General features: G+C 44.3%; 2 protein-coding genes across 3 annotated transcripts in view; one reads left to right on the top strand and one right to left on the bottom strand.

The window, feature by feature from the left end:
- Window positions 1-3,578, top strand: part of CLCN1 (chloride voltage-gated channel 1) — a 57,363-nt gene extending 53,785 nt beyond the window's left edge. The window contains exons 23-25 of the mRNA XM_059493930.1: window positions 672-758; window positions 1,259-2,876; window positions 3,429-3,578. Of these exons, the coding sequence (XP_059349913.1) occupies window positions 672-758; window positions 1,259-1,654 (483 nt within the window). The 3' untranslated portion in view covers window positions 1,655-2,876; window positions 3,429-3,578. The remainder of the gene's footprint in view (window positions 1-671; window positions 759-1,258; window positions 2,877-3,428) is intronic.
- Window positions 3,579-8,106: 4,528 nt separating this feature from the next.
- Window positions 8,107-16,900, bottom strand: part of FAM131B (family with sequence similarity 131 member B) — a 32,391-nt gene continuing 23,597 nt past the window's right edge. Inside the window, exons 7-8 of one of the 2 annotated variants that reach the window (XR_009420525.1) lie at window positions 15,779-16,585; window positions 8,107-14,177 (exon numbers count right to left, since the gene is read on the bottom strand). Coding sequence is in view for 1 of the 2 variants with exons in the window: in XM_059493786.1 (XP_059349769.1) it covers window positions 16,038-16,585 (548 nt within the window). In the remaining variant the exon portion in view is untranslated. Of the gene's footprint in view, window positions 16,586-16,900 lie in introns of both variants that reach the window. The other variant, XM_059493786.1, reaches the window with a different exon arrangement.

The raw sequence follows: 16,900 nt of genomic DNA, 5'->3' as shown, positions 1-16,900 counted from the left end.
TGGAAATGTACCAGAGATGAGGACTGAGAATGTGGAAAGTTTTAGAAACCCTGATCTGTGAATAATAGTAAAATAATGGGGTATATTTAGGCTGAAGAAAAGAAGACTGATAACAGTGTGATATCTGTCCTTTCAAGGAGACTTTGTAAGAGAAAGAGAATAACTTGTTTTCAGTGTTCTCACTGCACTGGATAAGCAGCAACAAGCTTAAGCTTCCACCGAAAATATTCTGGGACAGGAAAAAAAGAAATCCTCCATTGATAAGGAAAGCACTGCAATAAATAACCTAAGCTGCTTTTGACTTTACATATTACTATATGGTAGTTCAGTTTCCAGCACCAGATCGAAACAGGATCTGCATAGGTCTCCAAATGCACAACACAGGGTGTTGTATGTGAATCTCCACCAGCTGCAGGACTAGAATGACCTTGAGAATGTGCTCTCCATCATCAGCATAGTCCCAACTACAGCTGCACAGCAGAAGGAGCAAAGAGCAGCATTTGGCAGAAACAAAAGGGCAAGAAGGGAAGGCATAATTTCTCACTGGGATAACTGCAGTCTTGTGTCTTTGTGACTGCCATTTCTAAATCCTGAGTCTCAGCTCTAGCATCAAGTTCTGTGTTGCCCATTTCCAAAGCCTCTGAGATGGTCTTTTGTGGTTTTGCTCCTAGACACACACATTGTTCTCACTGCTGGGCCTCAGCCATGCCTACGTAACCAGCATGGGGAAGCTGAGGGGAGTGCTGGCTTTGGAAGAGGTGAGTACACATCCTCTGCCATCCTCCTAAATAAAATAACTGCAAGTGTCCTGTGGATCACTGCAGTAAGTCACAGGTGCTGTAGGCTCCAGCTGGGAATATATATAACTGCAAGTGCTACATTTCCAGTCCAGTGTTGAATTCTGAGTCTGCTCTTTGGAAGCCACGTAAAGGAATGGATGACTGCATTTCAGAGGAGGCAGCAGGTGCTGTTTACAGGGATGCTAACAGGTTCATCTTTTGCATGAGTGCAGGCTTAATAGCCACTCTTAACTGAGTGGCTATTACTGTTTCTGAAAGAGGTATGGAATTTGTTGTTTACCATGGAATTTTTCATGACATCACCAGTGTAAAAGATGATCTCCACAGGCCCCAGAGGCAGAGCTGTGACTCTATTTGTGATCCCTTTACCCCGGGGAGTAGATGAACTTCTGCTGGGTAGGGCTGGGCTGGCCTCCCTTTCAACGTTTTTTATTTCTGAAGTGTTTCTCTTTTTTCAGCTCCAGAAGGCAATAGAGGGTTCCACCCGCTCTGGGGTCCGTCTCCGACCTCCCCTTGCCAGTTTCCGTGACATCAGCCGGACTTCCAGCACCGCCAAGGCCGGGCAGGGCGCGCAGGCGTGGGGCCGGGAGGACACCGGCACGGTGGCAGCAGAGGAGGCAGCAAACCTGGGCACCGAGAGCCCTCTGCCCCCCTGCTCACACTCCCCCCAGCCCTCACACTCACAGGAAGAGGGGGAAGTCCCCAGCTCCGCTTATGCCACGGATACGGAGTTGGAAGAGATGGAGCTGACAGGGCGAGTTGCTGAAAACATCTCAGACATCCTCAAGGACATAAACCTACGTACCACTGACCTGGATGAAGATGAAGATGAGGATGAGGATGTTCCCCTATAGCTGGTGTGAGGGTAGCAGTCCATCACACTCTTCAGTGAGCCAGTCTTCTTGCGTTTGCTCCTCCAGGAGAAGCTTTTGGATGTTCTTTGCAATCCCCACAGAGGAACGATTCAGCTGGGAGGAGGGACATCAGACTGACCCTTTCTTCTGACGCTTTCCCTCTGGGCAGGCTGTTGGGCTGCTGGACTACTGGGGCATGTGCAGGTGTCAGATGTGGACTGCAAGGAGCCTGAGTGCAGGCAGAGCCCACTGTAACAGGACATGGATACTGCTGACACAGCCAGGATGCCCTGGGTCAATCTGCCATGTGGAAAGGGGAGGAGGATCAGCTCTCACTCACCACTGGTGCCATCCTTCCAGCCACACCAGGCCTGCATGCAGCAGTGTATCACAGCCAGACCTCCAGCCTAGAAGCATACTGCTGCTTCTGACTGCCACCCTGTCCACGCTGCTGCAGCTCCTTTTCACTGGCTCTTATCTTGCACCCCCCCAAACATTCCCATGTAGAACATTTTTATTCTTTCTCAATTTTTACTCTGGGATTTTCCTGGATGGGGATGCAGTTAGGAGCTTCTCCTCTGTCCTATGGCTGAGCCATGCCCTAAAAACAGATGGGAGAAAAGTATTTGGTGTATGTCTCATGTCTTGAATTCAGCCAAGGCTTAAGAAAACACTGGAAGGGAAAAAAGCATCTTTGTTTTCACATCATCTCTGAAATTTTAAAACAGAATGGGAAAATCTTAAGTGAGGGCATCCTCTGTGCTGGGGGAAGAGGAGTAAAACAGCATGTATGTACCTATATTTCAAAAAAATGTTTGTCTCTCTGAATCACTGTTCACAATTTTCCACAGTTATAGTCTTAAAATATAAGAACTCAAGAAAAAAAAAAGTAATTATGGAGTGTTAGCAGGCTGCCAAGAAATACAGCAGAGGGAAGACACATTTTCTACACTTTGAAAACAAGTTTCTTTCTGAAAACTCCTGCTCTCTTTTCCTGGTAATTCTACCCTGCCTACTTTCCACATATTTCTGCATACCTCAGATCTGAGAATTCCAGCTCTCACTTTTGCCAGCTTGTCTCTGTTGTGACTAACAGCAGAGACCTCAACCCTTGTCTGCAGCATCCCTCCCTATTCCAGTTCTAAATCTGGAGCAGATCTGCGTCTTGCAAAAAGACGTCTTGTCAGTTCGTGTCATGCATGCAAAACCTTGGCATCCAAAGGTAAGGTGCTGCTTGTTTAATTCACTGCTCTTGTGAGGTTTTCTCAGTAAACAGGCAAAACCAAATTCTGTGTATTCTGCAGCTTCTTCTAACAGTCTACATCGTTTTCTACCATATTTTTGGTGTCTCATACCACTCAGATGCAGCCTCAAGCAGTCTATTAGATGTGTTTCCACTTATCAGCAACAGAGAAGAAATCCAGGCTCTGAAAATACGTTCTTGGGGGTAATCTCATATCCCTTCTTGATATTAGTAAAGCATTATCTAACTTAGACTGACCAGTTCTACTTTAACACGTGATTTTCCATAAGCCATCTCAGGAGCAAGTGAAAAATACCATTACTTCTAACACAGTCACCAAAGGAAAATTCCCTCCTGGCTTTAATTCCAAGGATTGACCTTGCACCAATTGCTCTCTGATGATGATTATGGGTGGGAGAGTCTGTGACAAGCTTACAGTAAAAGGAAATCTTCCCTGCTAGTCTCTTGCAGAGAGAGAAATTTATTCCTGCTGTCTGGAGTTCAGAGCCCACCAGGTCTGTTCTGTTTCAGGCGCAAGATCACCCTTGATGAGCTAACTGGGGACAGCCTTTCCTGCCTTAATGATGTGCTCCAGGAGCCAGCCAGTCCTTGTGAGGAGACAGTGGTGATCTGAGGGCAAGGCCCTTGCATACAACAGCTGCTTGGCTCCACCAGAGGGGCACCTTTGTGTCTGCCAGGCACCAGCACGTCCTCCCCACTACCTTTGTGTCACCTTCTGCTGCCTGCAGGGAAGAGGCAAAACAACTGCTGCTTTGTTTTTTTCCTCAGGGAATTGTGATAGTCCCTTATATAAGCAGAGGAGAAAGGACATTCCTTTTACAAAAGTATAAATATTCAGTGAGTGACAACACCGAGACCAAATGTGGTCTGAGGGTGCAGGCACACCCAAGAAGGATGAGTTTCTCCAAGTCATCCCCAGCCTTACTGTGCAGGCTTATATTTTACAGCTTAAGCACAGGCTTCCACTGAGACAGATGAGACAAGGAGAAACTTTGAGGCTGGAGTCAGCACACCTCCTCCCCCTCCTCTCTCCTGCATGCAGAGATATGCTCTGCTCCAGTCCCACACTTCTCCTACAGTGTGTTACAGAAGAACTGGGATGTGACTGGCTGAGAAAGCAGATGGGAGTCTAAATCAAAGCCAGCGAGTGTGTGAGTCATGACAGACAGATTGTGAGCTGGGGGAGATGAAGCTGGAACAAAAAATTATGCACATGGAGAGCCTGGGGAATGAAACACTGGCTAACCTGGAAAGCTTCCTGAGGCTCACCCCTTGAGATTGCAGGAAAACACACGTGTGCCCACACATGCACACACAGGTACCTCTCCACTCCTGTTGCCTTGAGCTGTCCCTGGGTTACTGTGAGGAGCAGGATTGCTCTCTGGGGGGAGCTGAAAGGTGGCTGTGTCTGCTGTTCTTTGTGGACACTACTCAAGATCCATTCCAGGTATTGCCTCCACCCATGGAACAGAAGCAGCATCCATCCGCACCCTTTTCTCACCTTTACTCATACATGAAAATGTGTAAGAAGCCAGGATGGGACAAAAAACACTCTGCGAAGATGGTTTGCAAAGGCTGAAGTTGTTTCCATTTCCATCCTATCAATAAAATCTTCACTGAGCTGATGCCAAGTACATTAATAGGTGCAAAATGTGCAGTAAAATAATACTAAGCCTACCTTTGTCAAGGGAACTTTAGGCTTGTGCACTCTCAGGCTATCCCACTACACCCCATCAAAGTTTGAACTTGAAACCTTTGTCCAGCAAATAGTCACACTTATCTGTCACTCTAAAGCCTGCATCTCCCATCCTATCCAAATAGGACAGATTTGATAAGCTACAGGGAAAAACCTTTTTTTCTCAACCCAAAATATCCCCAGAATTAGTATCAGCTAAGAGGTCTTCACATCCAGAAATTCACATCTAGCAAAAAACTGAACTCTTCCTTCACATGGCACTTAAGGGTGAAAGCAGAGTCTTGTTTTTAAATGCATCAATATGAAGAACTGAAAAAATAGGGAAGACTTAAGGTTGGTAAGACAACAAGTGGGGCTTTAGGTAGGTGTGACTAAGCTAAGAGACTTGGCCATGAGCCAAATAAAGGAGAAACACATGGGGATGAACTACTGAACAACAAGAAAGATTTGCCTCAACAAAGTAACATTTTTGATTGCCATTTGAGACTAAAGAAATTCTAGTGTTTTAAGCCTATGGACAAAAACAATTAGTAGAGGCAGAAACAGAGAGACAGATAGAGTCCATAAAAACAACATCCCCTTCTGCCCAGTTATGCAGATACTGTATAGAAGTGTGCGTTTTGTGGCCTAAGAGTAAAAGACCAGCAAAAACCAGCTGAGCAAGAGAAGATCCCTCTTTACCAAATTAGTCCAAACCCAGGAAGGGTATAATTAGAAACACACTATTAAAAATACAATCACAGCAAACACTAAGTTGCTCATGGCCACATAAGCAGATACCTGGGCACAGCTCTTATAAAAATATAATCAACACTAGAGACCAATAATTAAAATTTACACATAAAAGCCATACCTGAGCATTAGGGTTAGGGTCTTAAGATGTGATGCAAAACTTTTTAATGCGGTGTTTGTGGGAGACAAGCTTCAACTGGTCCTGGCTGTGAGCCACAGGCTGTTCTTGTGTGTTGTCCCAGCCACTGGACAGACAACCCTGTGCACATTCACTCAGGCACACACACAACATCACCTCTGTCAAATCGTGGCTGTGCAGTAGCAGAAAACTCTTCAACTCAGTTTCCTCTGCCCTGAGGCACATCCCTCCTTCCCTCAGCTTGCTGGATGTCACCAAGTCCCAGCGCAGCTTCATTGTAAGACAAACAAGAGTGCTGTGGACACTGCTGGGATTGGTGTGATGGCTAAATGAGGTAGAGTCTCACCCAAACCTGTTGCTAGTCCAAGCACTGGACTTTCAAATGAGCATTTGCTCCCATCCCAGCCTTTTTAGTGTGCTGCTAGTGCAAACATCTTGTGCTGTGTAGTAAAACTAGTCACAGAAACATATCTGACTTGAAGAATTGCACCTGATATGGAGGACAATGTGCAGCTGAGGAAAAATCCAATACCAAATTCATAACTGAAACAGAATGCAGAGAAATGAAAATGTGAATTGCCTACTTTAGAGGAACAACAAGCTAAGTACTGCTAGTATCTAAACCTTTACTGAATGGCTACTCAGTTGGAAGAACAGAAGGGAAAGCTACAAGGCATACTGAGATATACTCAGAATTAAAGCCACATAAGGTAGAAGCTTTTCAGTTTTTTCCACACAGAAACAAATGCAAAAGACAGTAATGGAAGGTTTATGAGAAACACATTTGAAATGTAAAAAAAAAAAAAATCTGCTTTTTTCTCCCCCCTTAAAGTTCCATAGTGCACTTAAGCAAACAGGCTGTGAAAAGAAATGGGAGCCAAGATGGCTGGATTCTGACCAAACATGTCACAGAATCCTGTGCTTAACTCAAACTGGCAATTTCTCTGGCACAGAAGATAAGATCTGCCTGAGAACCATGCAGAAAGTACCCTTGCAGCTGGCAAAGTGTAGATCCAGTGAGGTGTACAGCAAGAGTGCTCGTATGCCCTTTTTAGTTACCCTTCTTATTAATCACTTAGAAATAACACATGAGGTATTGTAAAACAGCAACGTGAGAGAAACATATGGCAGGTTTGCCATCTAGTCTAAACAAAGAAATAAGCAGAAAGTGGAGATGAGAGCCTCAGGCAGATAGCATACAATAAGGTTCATGATGGGGCTAAGCAGATGAATCCAGAGAAGATGAACTGAACTGAGGGGTAAGTCTAATCTAGTATGATGACAGAAGAGTTCTTTTATATGAAACATTCAGCAGCTGGACAGTATCTTCACAGCATAATGTGAAATTAAGGAAAAAATATGTTTTTCCGATGCAGAGGTATAACTTCCAGGACCAGAGACATTTTGTTTTCCCAGGGACTCAAGTCTTAAACATATGTGGAATAAGTGATTTCATTTGACACACTACATTTCAAAAACAAAGTAGTTTAGAAGCCATTTGGAAAAGGAAAAAAAACAACAAAATCCACAACATCAACATCAAAAACCAAAACCAGGAGAGAGCATGGGGAGACTTACAAGGATTCACAAAAATAAAATATAAAAAAAAACCCTCAAAAAAACAACAAATAAAAACCTAAAGCAGTTAAGTAAGTGTGTCTTATGCAAGTCACAATTAATTCTATGAATGTAGTTATGCAGACATACATACCAAGTGGTCGGTGGCAATCTATTTGGTAGCAAAAGCAGGTAAACTGGAAAGAAGCAAATTAAATTCAAATAGAACACAGAAAGCAAAACTCAGTGCAATAGCCCTGGCTGTAAAATATGCTATGCCTTGAGCAGGGCAAGAAACACTGCTTAGCTCCTGGAAGAAACAGAGTCTGAAAAGCACAAGTATCTTGACAAGGAAATAATACTTTTTATGGCTGGAATTCAAAAGTCTCACATGGCAAACAAACTATGGCAAACAAGCTACTGGATCTACCTCATGTCCTGCATCAGAAGCAGATGACACAACAATGCTGCAAGTGCAGAGATGTTTCCTTCCCTCTGGGTGGACCAATTCCCCAATCTGCTATGAGGACAGTGAGCTGAGAAGCATTTAAAATTGAAATGTGAACCCAGAGTCGTGCTACTCAATGTCAGTGCCTTTTACAACTGAAGCACCAGACACCTTTCTGTGTCCTAATGGGCTGTTGTGAAATTTCTGTCCAACTCTGAGTCAGATGTGTCTGCATCTCACCAGTTTTGGGACAAAGCTTGTATGTATCACCTGGAAAATGCTTATTCAGTAGAACAGGAAAACTTACTCTGTGCTAAATTTGAGGATTGTGTTGACGTGATGCTTTCTATCCTCAAATCTGGCCTAGGATTCATGTCCTGGCAGTCATAGACACACATCAGATTTTAGCCCAGTATAGTCAAACATGTGATGCTCTTTCTTAATGAGAAATCAGATACTTCCTACTCTGGGGCACTTCTCCAAGCCACCATGGATCCTTTTCAATGTGCTCCATCAGATTGTCTCCTTGAAACCCACCCCCTCCTCCTAGGATCCTCCTTCCTGAGACGCAAGTTCCCTGGAACCAGTCCCACAGAAATAAAACACTTCCACCAGCCAGGAGGGCAAGACCACATTCTGTTTAATAACAACTCCATAAAGGACTGTACATGCTATTTTGAGCTACCTCCCCTCCTTTACTGTGGTTGCTGCCACATACAGGCATGGAGGTGTGTAGTGCCATATAGTTCTCTAAGTCTATATGTAATGTGTGCACATGTATGCAGGTGGTTGCACATGGATGTATTTATATATAGCTCTGTAGAAGTGTTTATCTCGTAAGTCACATTATCAAAACATGCGAAGTATATCCAACAAAAATTTTCAGGCAAACATGTTTTGGAGCTGGAAGACCAAAGGCAAATCAGACTCATTTTAGTTATTAAGGGCTAGTGTGGGACAATGTAAGGATGAAAGCTTTCAGTAGTGGGTCCCTTTTCCTTTTTGTTTCGCTTGCATTCAGTACCTTCTCCCCACACATCAATGCACCTCTGTAAACACTAGCTGAACAGGATACAGACAATCCCCATGCACCCTCCCCTCTACAGAACACACATCCAGGCTTGGGGGGAAGCCCTTGAGAACTGCTTTGCAGCAACCTCCATTGTCCCATACACTTATGCTAAAGGAGTTTCAGATACTGAGAATACAACATTTGAAGACCCGAGCCTTTAGTTATTTTTACACATGGTTCAGGAATCCATTCTGCACGCCACCCTTGAGACTCCTATCCACCATCCTTGTACGTCCCAATCCTCTGCCTGTACCCACCCACGTCTGAAAAGAGCTGAAACAAGAGGAATCCTGTTCCCTGTAAAATTACTTTTGAGTTCCAGTTTTATAGTGTAGGGATTCCCAGAGACCTCCAATCATGCACAACATCCACAAATCAGAGAAGAAAAATTAAAGCCAAACAAGAATATATACCTGCAAAAGAGCTTTTGGCTTGCTACATTGCTCAAGCATGCAGTATCTGAAAAGAAGGGAAATCCACCTACACTTGCCTTATGGGAACATGGCAGAGCTCTGGAAGAGGATTCTTAACCTTGTGGCCTCCAATCCAATCGAGACTGGATTTCCATGCCAAATGAAAATGAATCCAGAAGGCCAATGAATCTGGACTACATGCCTTTATCTTATTAGAAGCAAATCTTGATGCACAATCTTGTTTCCATAATGGAGAAAAGCCTTTTTAGATGTTTTTGTCTTGCAAGCATGGACATTTGATCCCTTATGAGAAAGCAAAAACAAGACTAGGTTTCAGAGGGCATTTAAAATGTCCCCAGCTGAAGGAGATGAGGAAGATCCTAGCAGGAGCATTCTTTCCACAGAACACTGCAACCCCTCTCTTCCCAAAAGACAGCATCTACTACACATCAGTGGGTAGGTCCTGTCCATGCCAGAGGGGTTGGACTTGATGGTCCCTTTCAACCATTCTGCGATTCTGTGGTATCTGCACTGGTTTCCTCTTCCAACAATGTGTATCTGCACTGGAAAAATACAGCACATATTTCTTTTCTTTTGTGCAGACCAACAATGACAATCATAGACCTTCTCTTCATTTTCAAGGAAAAAATAACACTTTGGTCTGCCTATGCTGGGGAAAATGTCAGTGCAAGGATGTAAACAGACCCTGATGTTGCAAGCGCAGATCTTCCACATCCATTTGTTAACATGGTAACCCTCACCCTTATCCCAGTCATTCCACGGAACTGGCTGTGCTGCCCAGGGAGCACGGTGTCCCCAGGCTCCAGGACATACTCTGAGACACAGAGACTCTGATCTGGCACAGAAGTGCAGCTCTTCTGCTCATGCACAGGTTCGCTACTACTCAGCCTGGGAAAAGCCCATGGTACAAAAGAGGCACCTGACACTGACTTTACAGCTTGCAACCGTATTTGAGACTGTGCTTTAATGACTGTAGGCTGTCCTACACATACATGTAGTTCTAATAGGCACCATTTTACTCACATTTTCCCTGTTTATTTTTCCTTTCCCTGAGCCATGGCATAGAAATCTTTCCCTGTCAGATTGCTACAGGGGAGGAAAATCAAAGATGAAAGTATTACTTATTTACATTTTTCTAGCTGTAAGCTGCTGATAATCTCTGTATTGGAATTAATTTTTTTTCTTTCCTTTCTTTTCTTTTTTTCTTTTAGAAAAAGTCAAACAGCTTGTTTAAAAGATATGCCAGAGTTGTCTGAACAAGGAACACTGGAAAATAATCCACCTGGGAGAAATTAGAAGGAAGAGCTTAGACTTTGCCAATGTTGCTCTGCTTTTTATAGCACTTAGAGGCAGGTTATCTGAGTTTGCTTCTCCTTTTAGGCAATTATCAATACAACAGTTAAGGCAAACTAAGCTGAATTTAGGTGTTTTGGCTTTCCAGTGAGATCGGAACTCACACTAACTTCATTTGGGCAAGGAGTAAGTTCTTATTTTGTGTACTTCTCATACGATTTCCCTGAAGAACAAAACACACTGTGAGCTTTTTTTTGAAGACAACGAAGAAGAAGCTAGCAGGTACCCAAACCCAGGGAGGTCTCTTTCCTATCACTGTCTCAAAAAAAAAGTGTGGTTTGGATTAAGGAGTACCATAAGCTGCAACAATCCTGGACTTACAGCTTGTTTAGCAATTCTGTACCTCAGTCCACTCCGCTGGGAGTTTGCCATGAAGCTTCTTACCTGTGTTGTGTAAACAAAAGACATCAGGCTTTTCTGGACCTTTTTCCAAGCCTTTCCCTCCCTGCCACACACAGTGGTGCACAGGCCTGTGCTGTTGCACACAGCCTTGCCTCACCACAACACCTCCTACCTCTGTCAAACAGAGAGATGACTTTCCTTCTCCACTTCTCCAGGGCTACATTGAACATTTGTCATTGCTGCTGCACACAGTACAGCAGGTACTCTTCTGTATCTCACATTGGACTGGAACTGGCCTGAAAATAGGGATAAATATCCCTTCCAACAGCTATGCTCCACTCTTAAACAAGTCTCCCCTCTTGCAATTACAGGATAAGACTTGTCAGTATCTTTAGCTGCCATGGAGTTTGATCACTGAGTGCATACACGATTTGTGCATGTTAATTTTATTAATTTCATGCATATATCAAGTTACTCATGTCCTCCTGCCCAGTTTCCAGGGTTTACCTCAAAGGAGCCTGTGGAAGGGAACAGTGAGGGAAACAACAGGGCATAAATAACAAAGACCAAATCAAGTAAGATCATCCTAAAAATTCCAAGGAAAACACGAAGGAAGAAAATGGTGAAAAATATCCTTCTTGGTACCCTTATTCTTTTCAGACAGACATATCACAATCAGCTTAAACCAATTCAAGTTGCATCTGCAACCAGTTTTCCACATAACCATCTACACATTTAGCAGCCCTCAGTGATGCCTACCTCATCAAGAGAAGCAATATGAAGAGTTCACCTCACTGAAACCTTTATTTAGGTAGGGGACTGGGTTAGTTTTCAATGGGGCCAATTCCTGAGCAGCCAAATGAGTGCTAGTGCTGGTGCTTTTTAGGCAGTAGAAGTACAGAGCTGGTGGTGGTGGTGGAAGAGAGGAGGCAGGACAGCTCCTTTGAGCAGCTTAGACTCATCATGAAGATGCCATTTCAAAGTGCTTTTCCCAGTTTCTCCAACCTGACATAAAGGAAGACCAGCTGCTGAGAACAGCACTCTCTCTCCCTCTGCTCACAGCTCCTCCATCTTCACTTTTATAGCAGGCTAAAAGTCCCTGGCTTGGTGTGGGCCAGCTGTGCATCAGCACTTGCCCAAGGGCTGTGGGAGGTGAGCATGGTCAGAGCAGAGCTCCCCTTCCTTCAAAGCAGCTCACCACTGGATCAGCTTAGAAGCATGGCTAAACTTGTTCTCTGCAGCAAGCCTGTCCTGAAAGGTGATGTTACTATTCTTTAAGGGGAAAAAGCAAGTGGATGACTTGTCAGCAGCTCTCCAAAAGAGGATGATGATTTAGAGGCACAGAAACTGAAAGAAGCAGATAAACTTCTCTGTCCCAGAGCCTGAGGTAATGGAATTGAAGAGAACCCAGAGGGCTTGTAAAGAAAGCTTCAGATTTATATAAAAGAAAAGCTCATGAAAGAGTATAACTAATCAGGTATGAGCAATCATGGCAGAAGGAACAAGAGAGAATTTTCTTCCAATAGAAGATTTTAAATTAGGGTCACTTCTGGTTAAGCCTTATTTCATGTTTAGCACAGTAATTTCAACAAGTTCCTGCTGAAGACAAAGGCTTGGAGGAAAGATGGGAATCTTCTATCTCCACTACTTCAAGAATACCCAAAATTTTCTGTAGTGCAGCTTTGCTTCATAATATGTTTGTGGCATCAAACAGCAGAGCTCAGTTTCTTAGTAACTGCAGATCAGGGATACTGAGCTCACCTTTCCTTCTTATTTACAGCCTCACAAACACAATTTGGGCTCTGACTGTTTGGCTGGACTCTCTCCAACTCATCCCTCCTCACCAGGATAAAGGGACTGCAGGCCAAATTTCGCTCACAGAGCACCTGTGCCTCCCATATGCTTGAATAGGTGTATCTATATAATAACAGCTTTTCTGGGAAATGTACAGGAGGTTCCAGGTATCTCTCTCTCTGGTATTGGATACACACAGGCAGCAGGCCTGTTATGTAAGAAAGGACCAGATTACACAAACAATTTTCCACTTTCAAAGAGATTCAAACTGCCTTTCCAGTTCAGCTCAGGCTGCTCACTCGGGTGGCAAGTGTGAACTGGAAGATCTGCTCTCTCTAGTCAGACTCCTAGCAATTAGCTCTTTTGGACTGTGGAGAGGTATGGAAAATAGCCTTTTTCTTTCTTTCAGGAAAAGGCTGAAATTTTATTGTTCACAGAATGTTAAGTCATTTATGAAAAAAGATACAGAATTTAGTAAGCTGGAAGGTTTTTATAGAGAGTGGTTTTCAAACCAGTCTGCATTCACAGAGAATGAGGCTCTCTACAGGTTTCTAAGACAGCAGGTTATGGTACTATAAAGTAGGGTATAACTCTTTATCCCAATTCCACAGAGGCAAGAAGAACCTACAGATTTTCTCTTCTCTTCTGTTGGACTCCACAGAATTTTCTATATGGTCAATTTTTTTCACACTTTTCCTTATGTAGATAACTCACTGTCACTGCTTTCCATGGAGATAAGGTCTATCTTTTAGACATCAATCAGACATCTTAGTAAATGTACCACATGTCCATCTTGAAGAAAAAGAAGCCTGGACAAGTTGACCCACTTGTCCCAGTCCTGTAAACAACACAAAGGGATGATCAGAAGCTACTCTGAAAGTTACTGTAAACATCCAGATTGGTCCTGGAGAGGCACATGGGAACAAAATGGTTTGGAGAAAGAAACAAACAAGCCACCCAAATCTCCCACAAAGGTACACACCCAACCATTTTTGTTTCCCTAAAGACCTTTTAAAAGAGAAATAGCTTTAGACTTACTCATTTACTCATCTGCTGAAGTGCTCTTGGCACTTGCCCCATCTGTCTTTTCTGGCTAGTGTGATCTCCCAGGCCCTGCGCCACAGCTGGACCCAAGCCAGTTCAGGACAATGAGCTTCCAATGGCCCTGCAAGAACTATAGGAGATCATTTTTATCAAGCCTTGCTGCCCAGGGGAGGTTAGTACCTGAATGTGTAAATATCTTTGAAGAGATATTGAAAGCTCATCGCTCAGGAGAAGAGCGACCTCCTTAGAAATACAGAAGCAAGACCAAGGAAACACATAAAAAAAGATGGGTCACAATAACTTTTCTCTCTTACCTACATCAAATTACCAGGGTAACTTAAACATCCCAGAGGTCTTTCCTTTAGAGGTGCAGTGGAGAGGGAAGACAGATCTGCTTGAAGTGGACTTGGCTGGAAAGACCTGGGTATTGAAAAAGGAGTCCCTCTTTTTGCAGCTGCCTGTGTCAGTGGGAAACAGCTGATCGGGGTGAAGTTCTTCCTGAGAGTGCCATTCCTACTTTTCACAATTCCTGGACATCATTTGCTTTGCTTGCCAGGAGCTGTCTAAACTCTGAGACTTGATGATATTCCTCCAGTGACATTTTGTTCACCTTAGACATTCTTCCCTGAAAATATGCAGGAACTGAACCTGAAGCAGGAAAGAAGCATGTATCACTCTCCTGTCATCCAAAAAACACACCAAGCCTGAAGAGGAGGCAAAGAAGATACAAATGTATCATGAATTAAACAGAGCAAATATGAGTCAGAGTAAGTGAGAAAAGAGTTGCTCCTGGAACAGTATGGCAGTGTCCAGGCAAATTCCTTTCTATAGCTCATCAGATCCAGCATCTGATCTACACCCATGCTCTGCTGATGCTTCCTTGCAAGAGGTCTTGCAATTAAAACTCAGCACTTGGGTAATCTCTGCTGGTTCTGTTCAGTCCTCCAGCAAAATCAATAACCTTATACAATTTTTGCTTTTGTTGTCCCTGTTTATTTTCTGGTGAGAGCTGAAAGTGAAACAATTTCCTTTCAAAACCTCTCCCTCCCAAAAGGAGGTCTGTGAAAAAAAGGCGAGGAATTGCAAGAGACCAAATTCCCCCTAATCAGAGAATCATGTTTTTTTTAAAACAAAAAATATATACCCCGTACAAATACGGGAAACTCCTGAAATCAGCTTTCTCCACACCTAAAAAAGAGATGGGAAGGAAAAACAAACAGAGCAAGTATTGAGCATTATTTACACTGCTTGGGGGTAGGAAAACAAAAGAAGAAAACATAGGCAGGAAGAAGAAGACAAATAGGAGGAGAAATTTCCTCTCACCCCTTTTCATCCAGCTACATTTGGCACGCAGGACTGGCAGAAATGGGAGAGGTGCAGTATTTCTGTTAAGTCATGACTGGAGCACAGGCCTTTCCCATTACTAACTGCTTTGTTATTAACACTTATCCAGAATATAAAAAGGTTAAAAAAAAAGTGCAAAAACTGAAAACTCTAATGTAAACTAGGTATCTGTGATCTCATAGCTGTATGCACTGTCCCTGGACCTGCTGCCTACTCTCTGGGTCTCCCCATTCTGCTGGCAAGGAAAAGACAGAAAGACAGCAGCAGCACCAAAATGGGCATGTCCTCAAGCCCCCTGCAAGAGTCAGCTTTTTATGACTGTCTCCGTAGCTGAAAATGTCCTTTCCACTGGCTTCCCGTGCCCACTGCCAAAAGGACACACCGCTCTTGCCAGCTCCTGGGAAGGCAGAAATGTCAAAGAGAGAAACAAACAAATGGAAGAGACCGAAGCATGAATATCTGAGAGCAGGGTTAGGTTTGTATCTGCACCCATTTCTCCATGCCACAGCAGAGCCGTGCCCACAGAGCCACTCTGGCAGCACAGCCCAGGCTCTGGGAGCACAGCTCATACCCATCAACTCTACAGCTTGTACCAAGGTGCTACTGAGGACCTGGTTGCACAGCACATCCTTCATGGCCTGATCCTCTGCATCAGCCACAATCCCAACACTAGTGCAATCTAGATCTGCAAAGCCACAGCTTCATTTAAAACCAGTTTATATTCATATATTCTAAGACATAGAAGGGGGCCATGTCCACAGAGCAACGTCCATTCTGCCAAGATGAATTCTAGCCACAAAGCTGCTCCCTACACCAAGCCTGTCTCATCAGCCACATCCCCAGTACCAGAAGAGTTTGTATCCACAGCCAAGACTTTGTATTAAAAAGACTTAGAAATTATTTACCAATCCAGATCTCTCCAAGCACATCACATGTTGCCCAGAGCAATGAAAATCCAAAATATGTATCCATGGGGGAGGGGAAGAAAAGGTTTTTATGTGTCAATCACTTTGAGATTTTCCTCATTTAAAAAAATAATTAAATGTCAGGAATGGAAGGTGTGTCTGCTTGGAAATATGGGGAGCTGGAGAGAAGAATCCCTGTAATTGCATTCCTTGCCACCCCTCTCTTTGTTCAGCAATGATGAGTACTTCACAGAAAGCATCAGTTGTTTGTTTCTCCCTCTTCCTCATCAAAGGACTGCACCCCAGAGGAGGTGACATCTGAGACTTTGCGGCTCAGTGCAGCATGTTCCATCTCCTCTCGAGGAGACAAAGATTCCAGGTCCCGGCACACTGCATCATCCTCCTCTGGAGAGGGCTTCTTGTTTAGGAGAGGAGCCTTCTCCAGCCTCGGGTTCCCTTCATCCTCAATGTGGTCCTCCATGTACGTGCTGGACTCAGCTCCACCCCCGCCCTGAGCAGTCTGCAGGGGCCACACGTGGACCAGCCCCGTGCTCTGGATGAAGTTCTGCTCCTGCCGCTGTTGCTGGAGCTGCTGCTGCTGCTGGAGAAAGCTGCTCTGAAGCAAAATGCTTTCCTGAAGGTTTGTCTGGGACTCATCAAAATTCTGGCCTAGGTAGGAGCCAGTGGCTGGGGAGGCGATGAGGGACTGGTCACTGGCCTCCCAGGCATCGGAGGAGCCTAAGCAGTACATGCCCTGCGAGACGTAGGAGTGAGGCCAGCTGTCATACTGCGTCTGGGCCATGTGCTCTGCAAGCAAAGGAGGCAAACAACACACAGTTAGACACTCTCCCTAGGCCTGGCTGGCTCATCGTGGTAGCCTGTGTGCCTGAGCATGGCACTGTACTGCACAGGGTGGGTGAATCCACCTTTAGAGGCAAGGAGAGCAAAGAGAAAACACAGTTCTGGGCAGTTGGCAGGTGACCTCAATACCAACAACTGACTGTAAGAGCTGGCAGCTTTCCACAGTTGTGCTCCAAAAAGGCAAAAGGAACTGGGCTTTGGAAACTCTCTGCTAAGATTAGATTCCTTGGACAGCTCCACAAACAGGGGTGACTCTAGCAG

This window comes from Ammospiza nelsoni, chromosome 2 (assembly GCF_027579445.1).
Source record: "Ammospiza nelsoni isolate bAmmNel1 chromosome 2, bAmmNel1.pri, whole genome shotgun sequence".
Lineage (NCBI taxonomy): Eukaryota > Metazoa > Chordata > Aves > Passeriformes > Passerellidae > Ammospiza > Ammospiza nelsoni.
The sequence above is the reverse complement of the archived record's forward strand: the minus strand, read 5'-3'. Positions and strand labels throughout refer to the sequence as shown.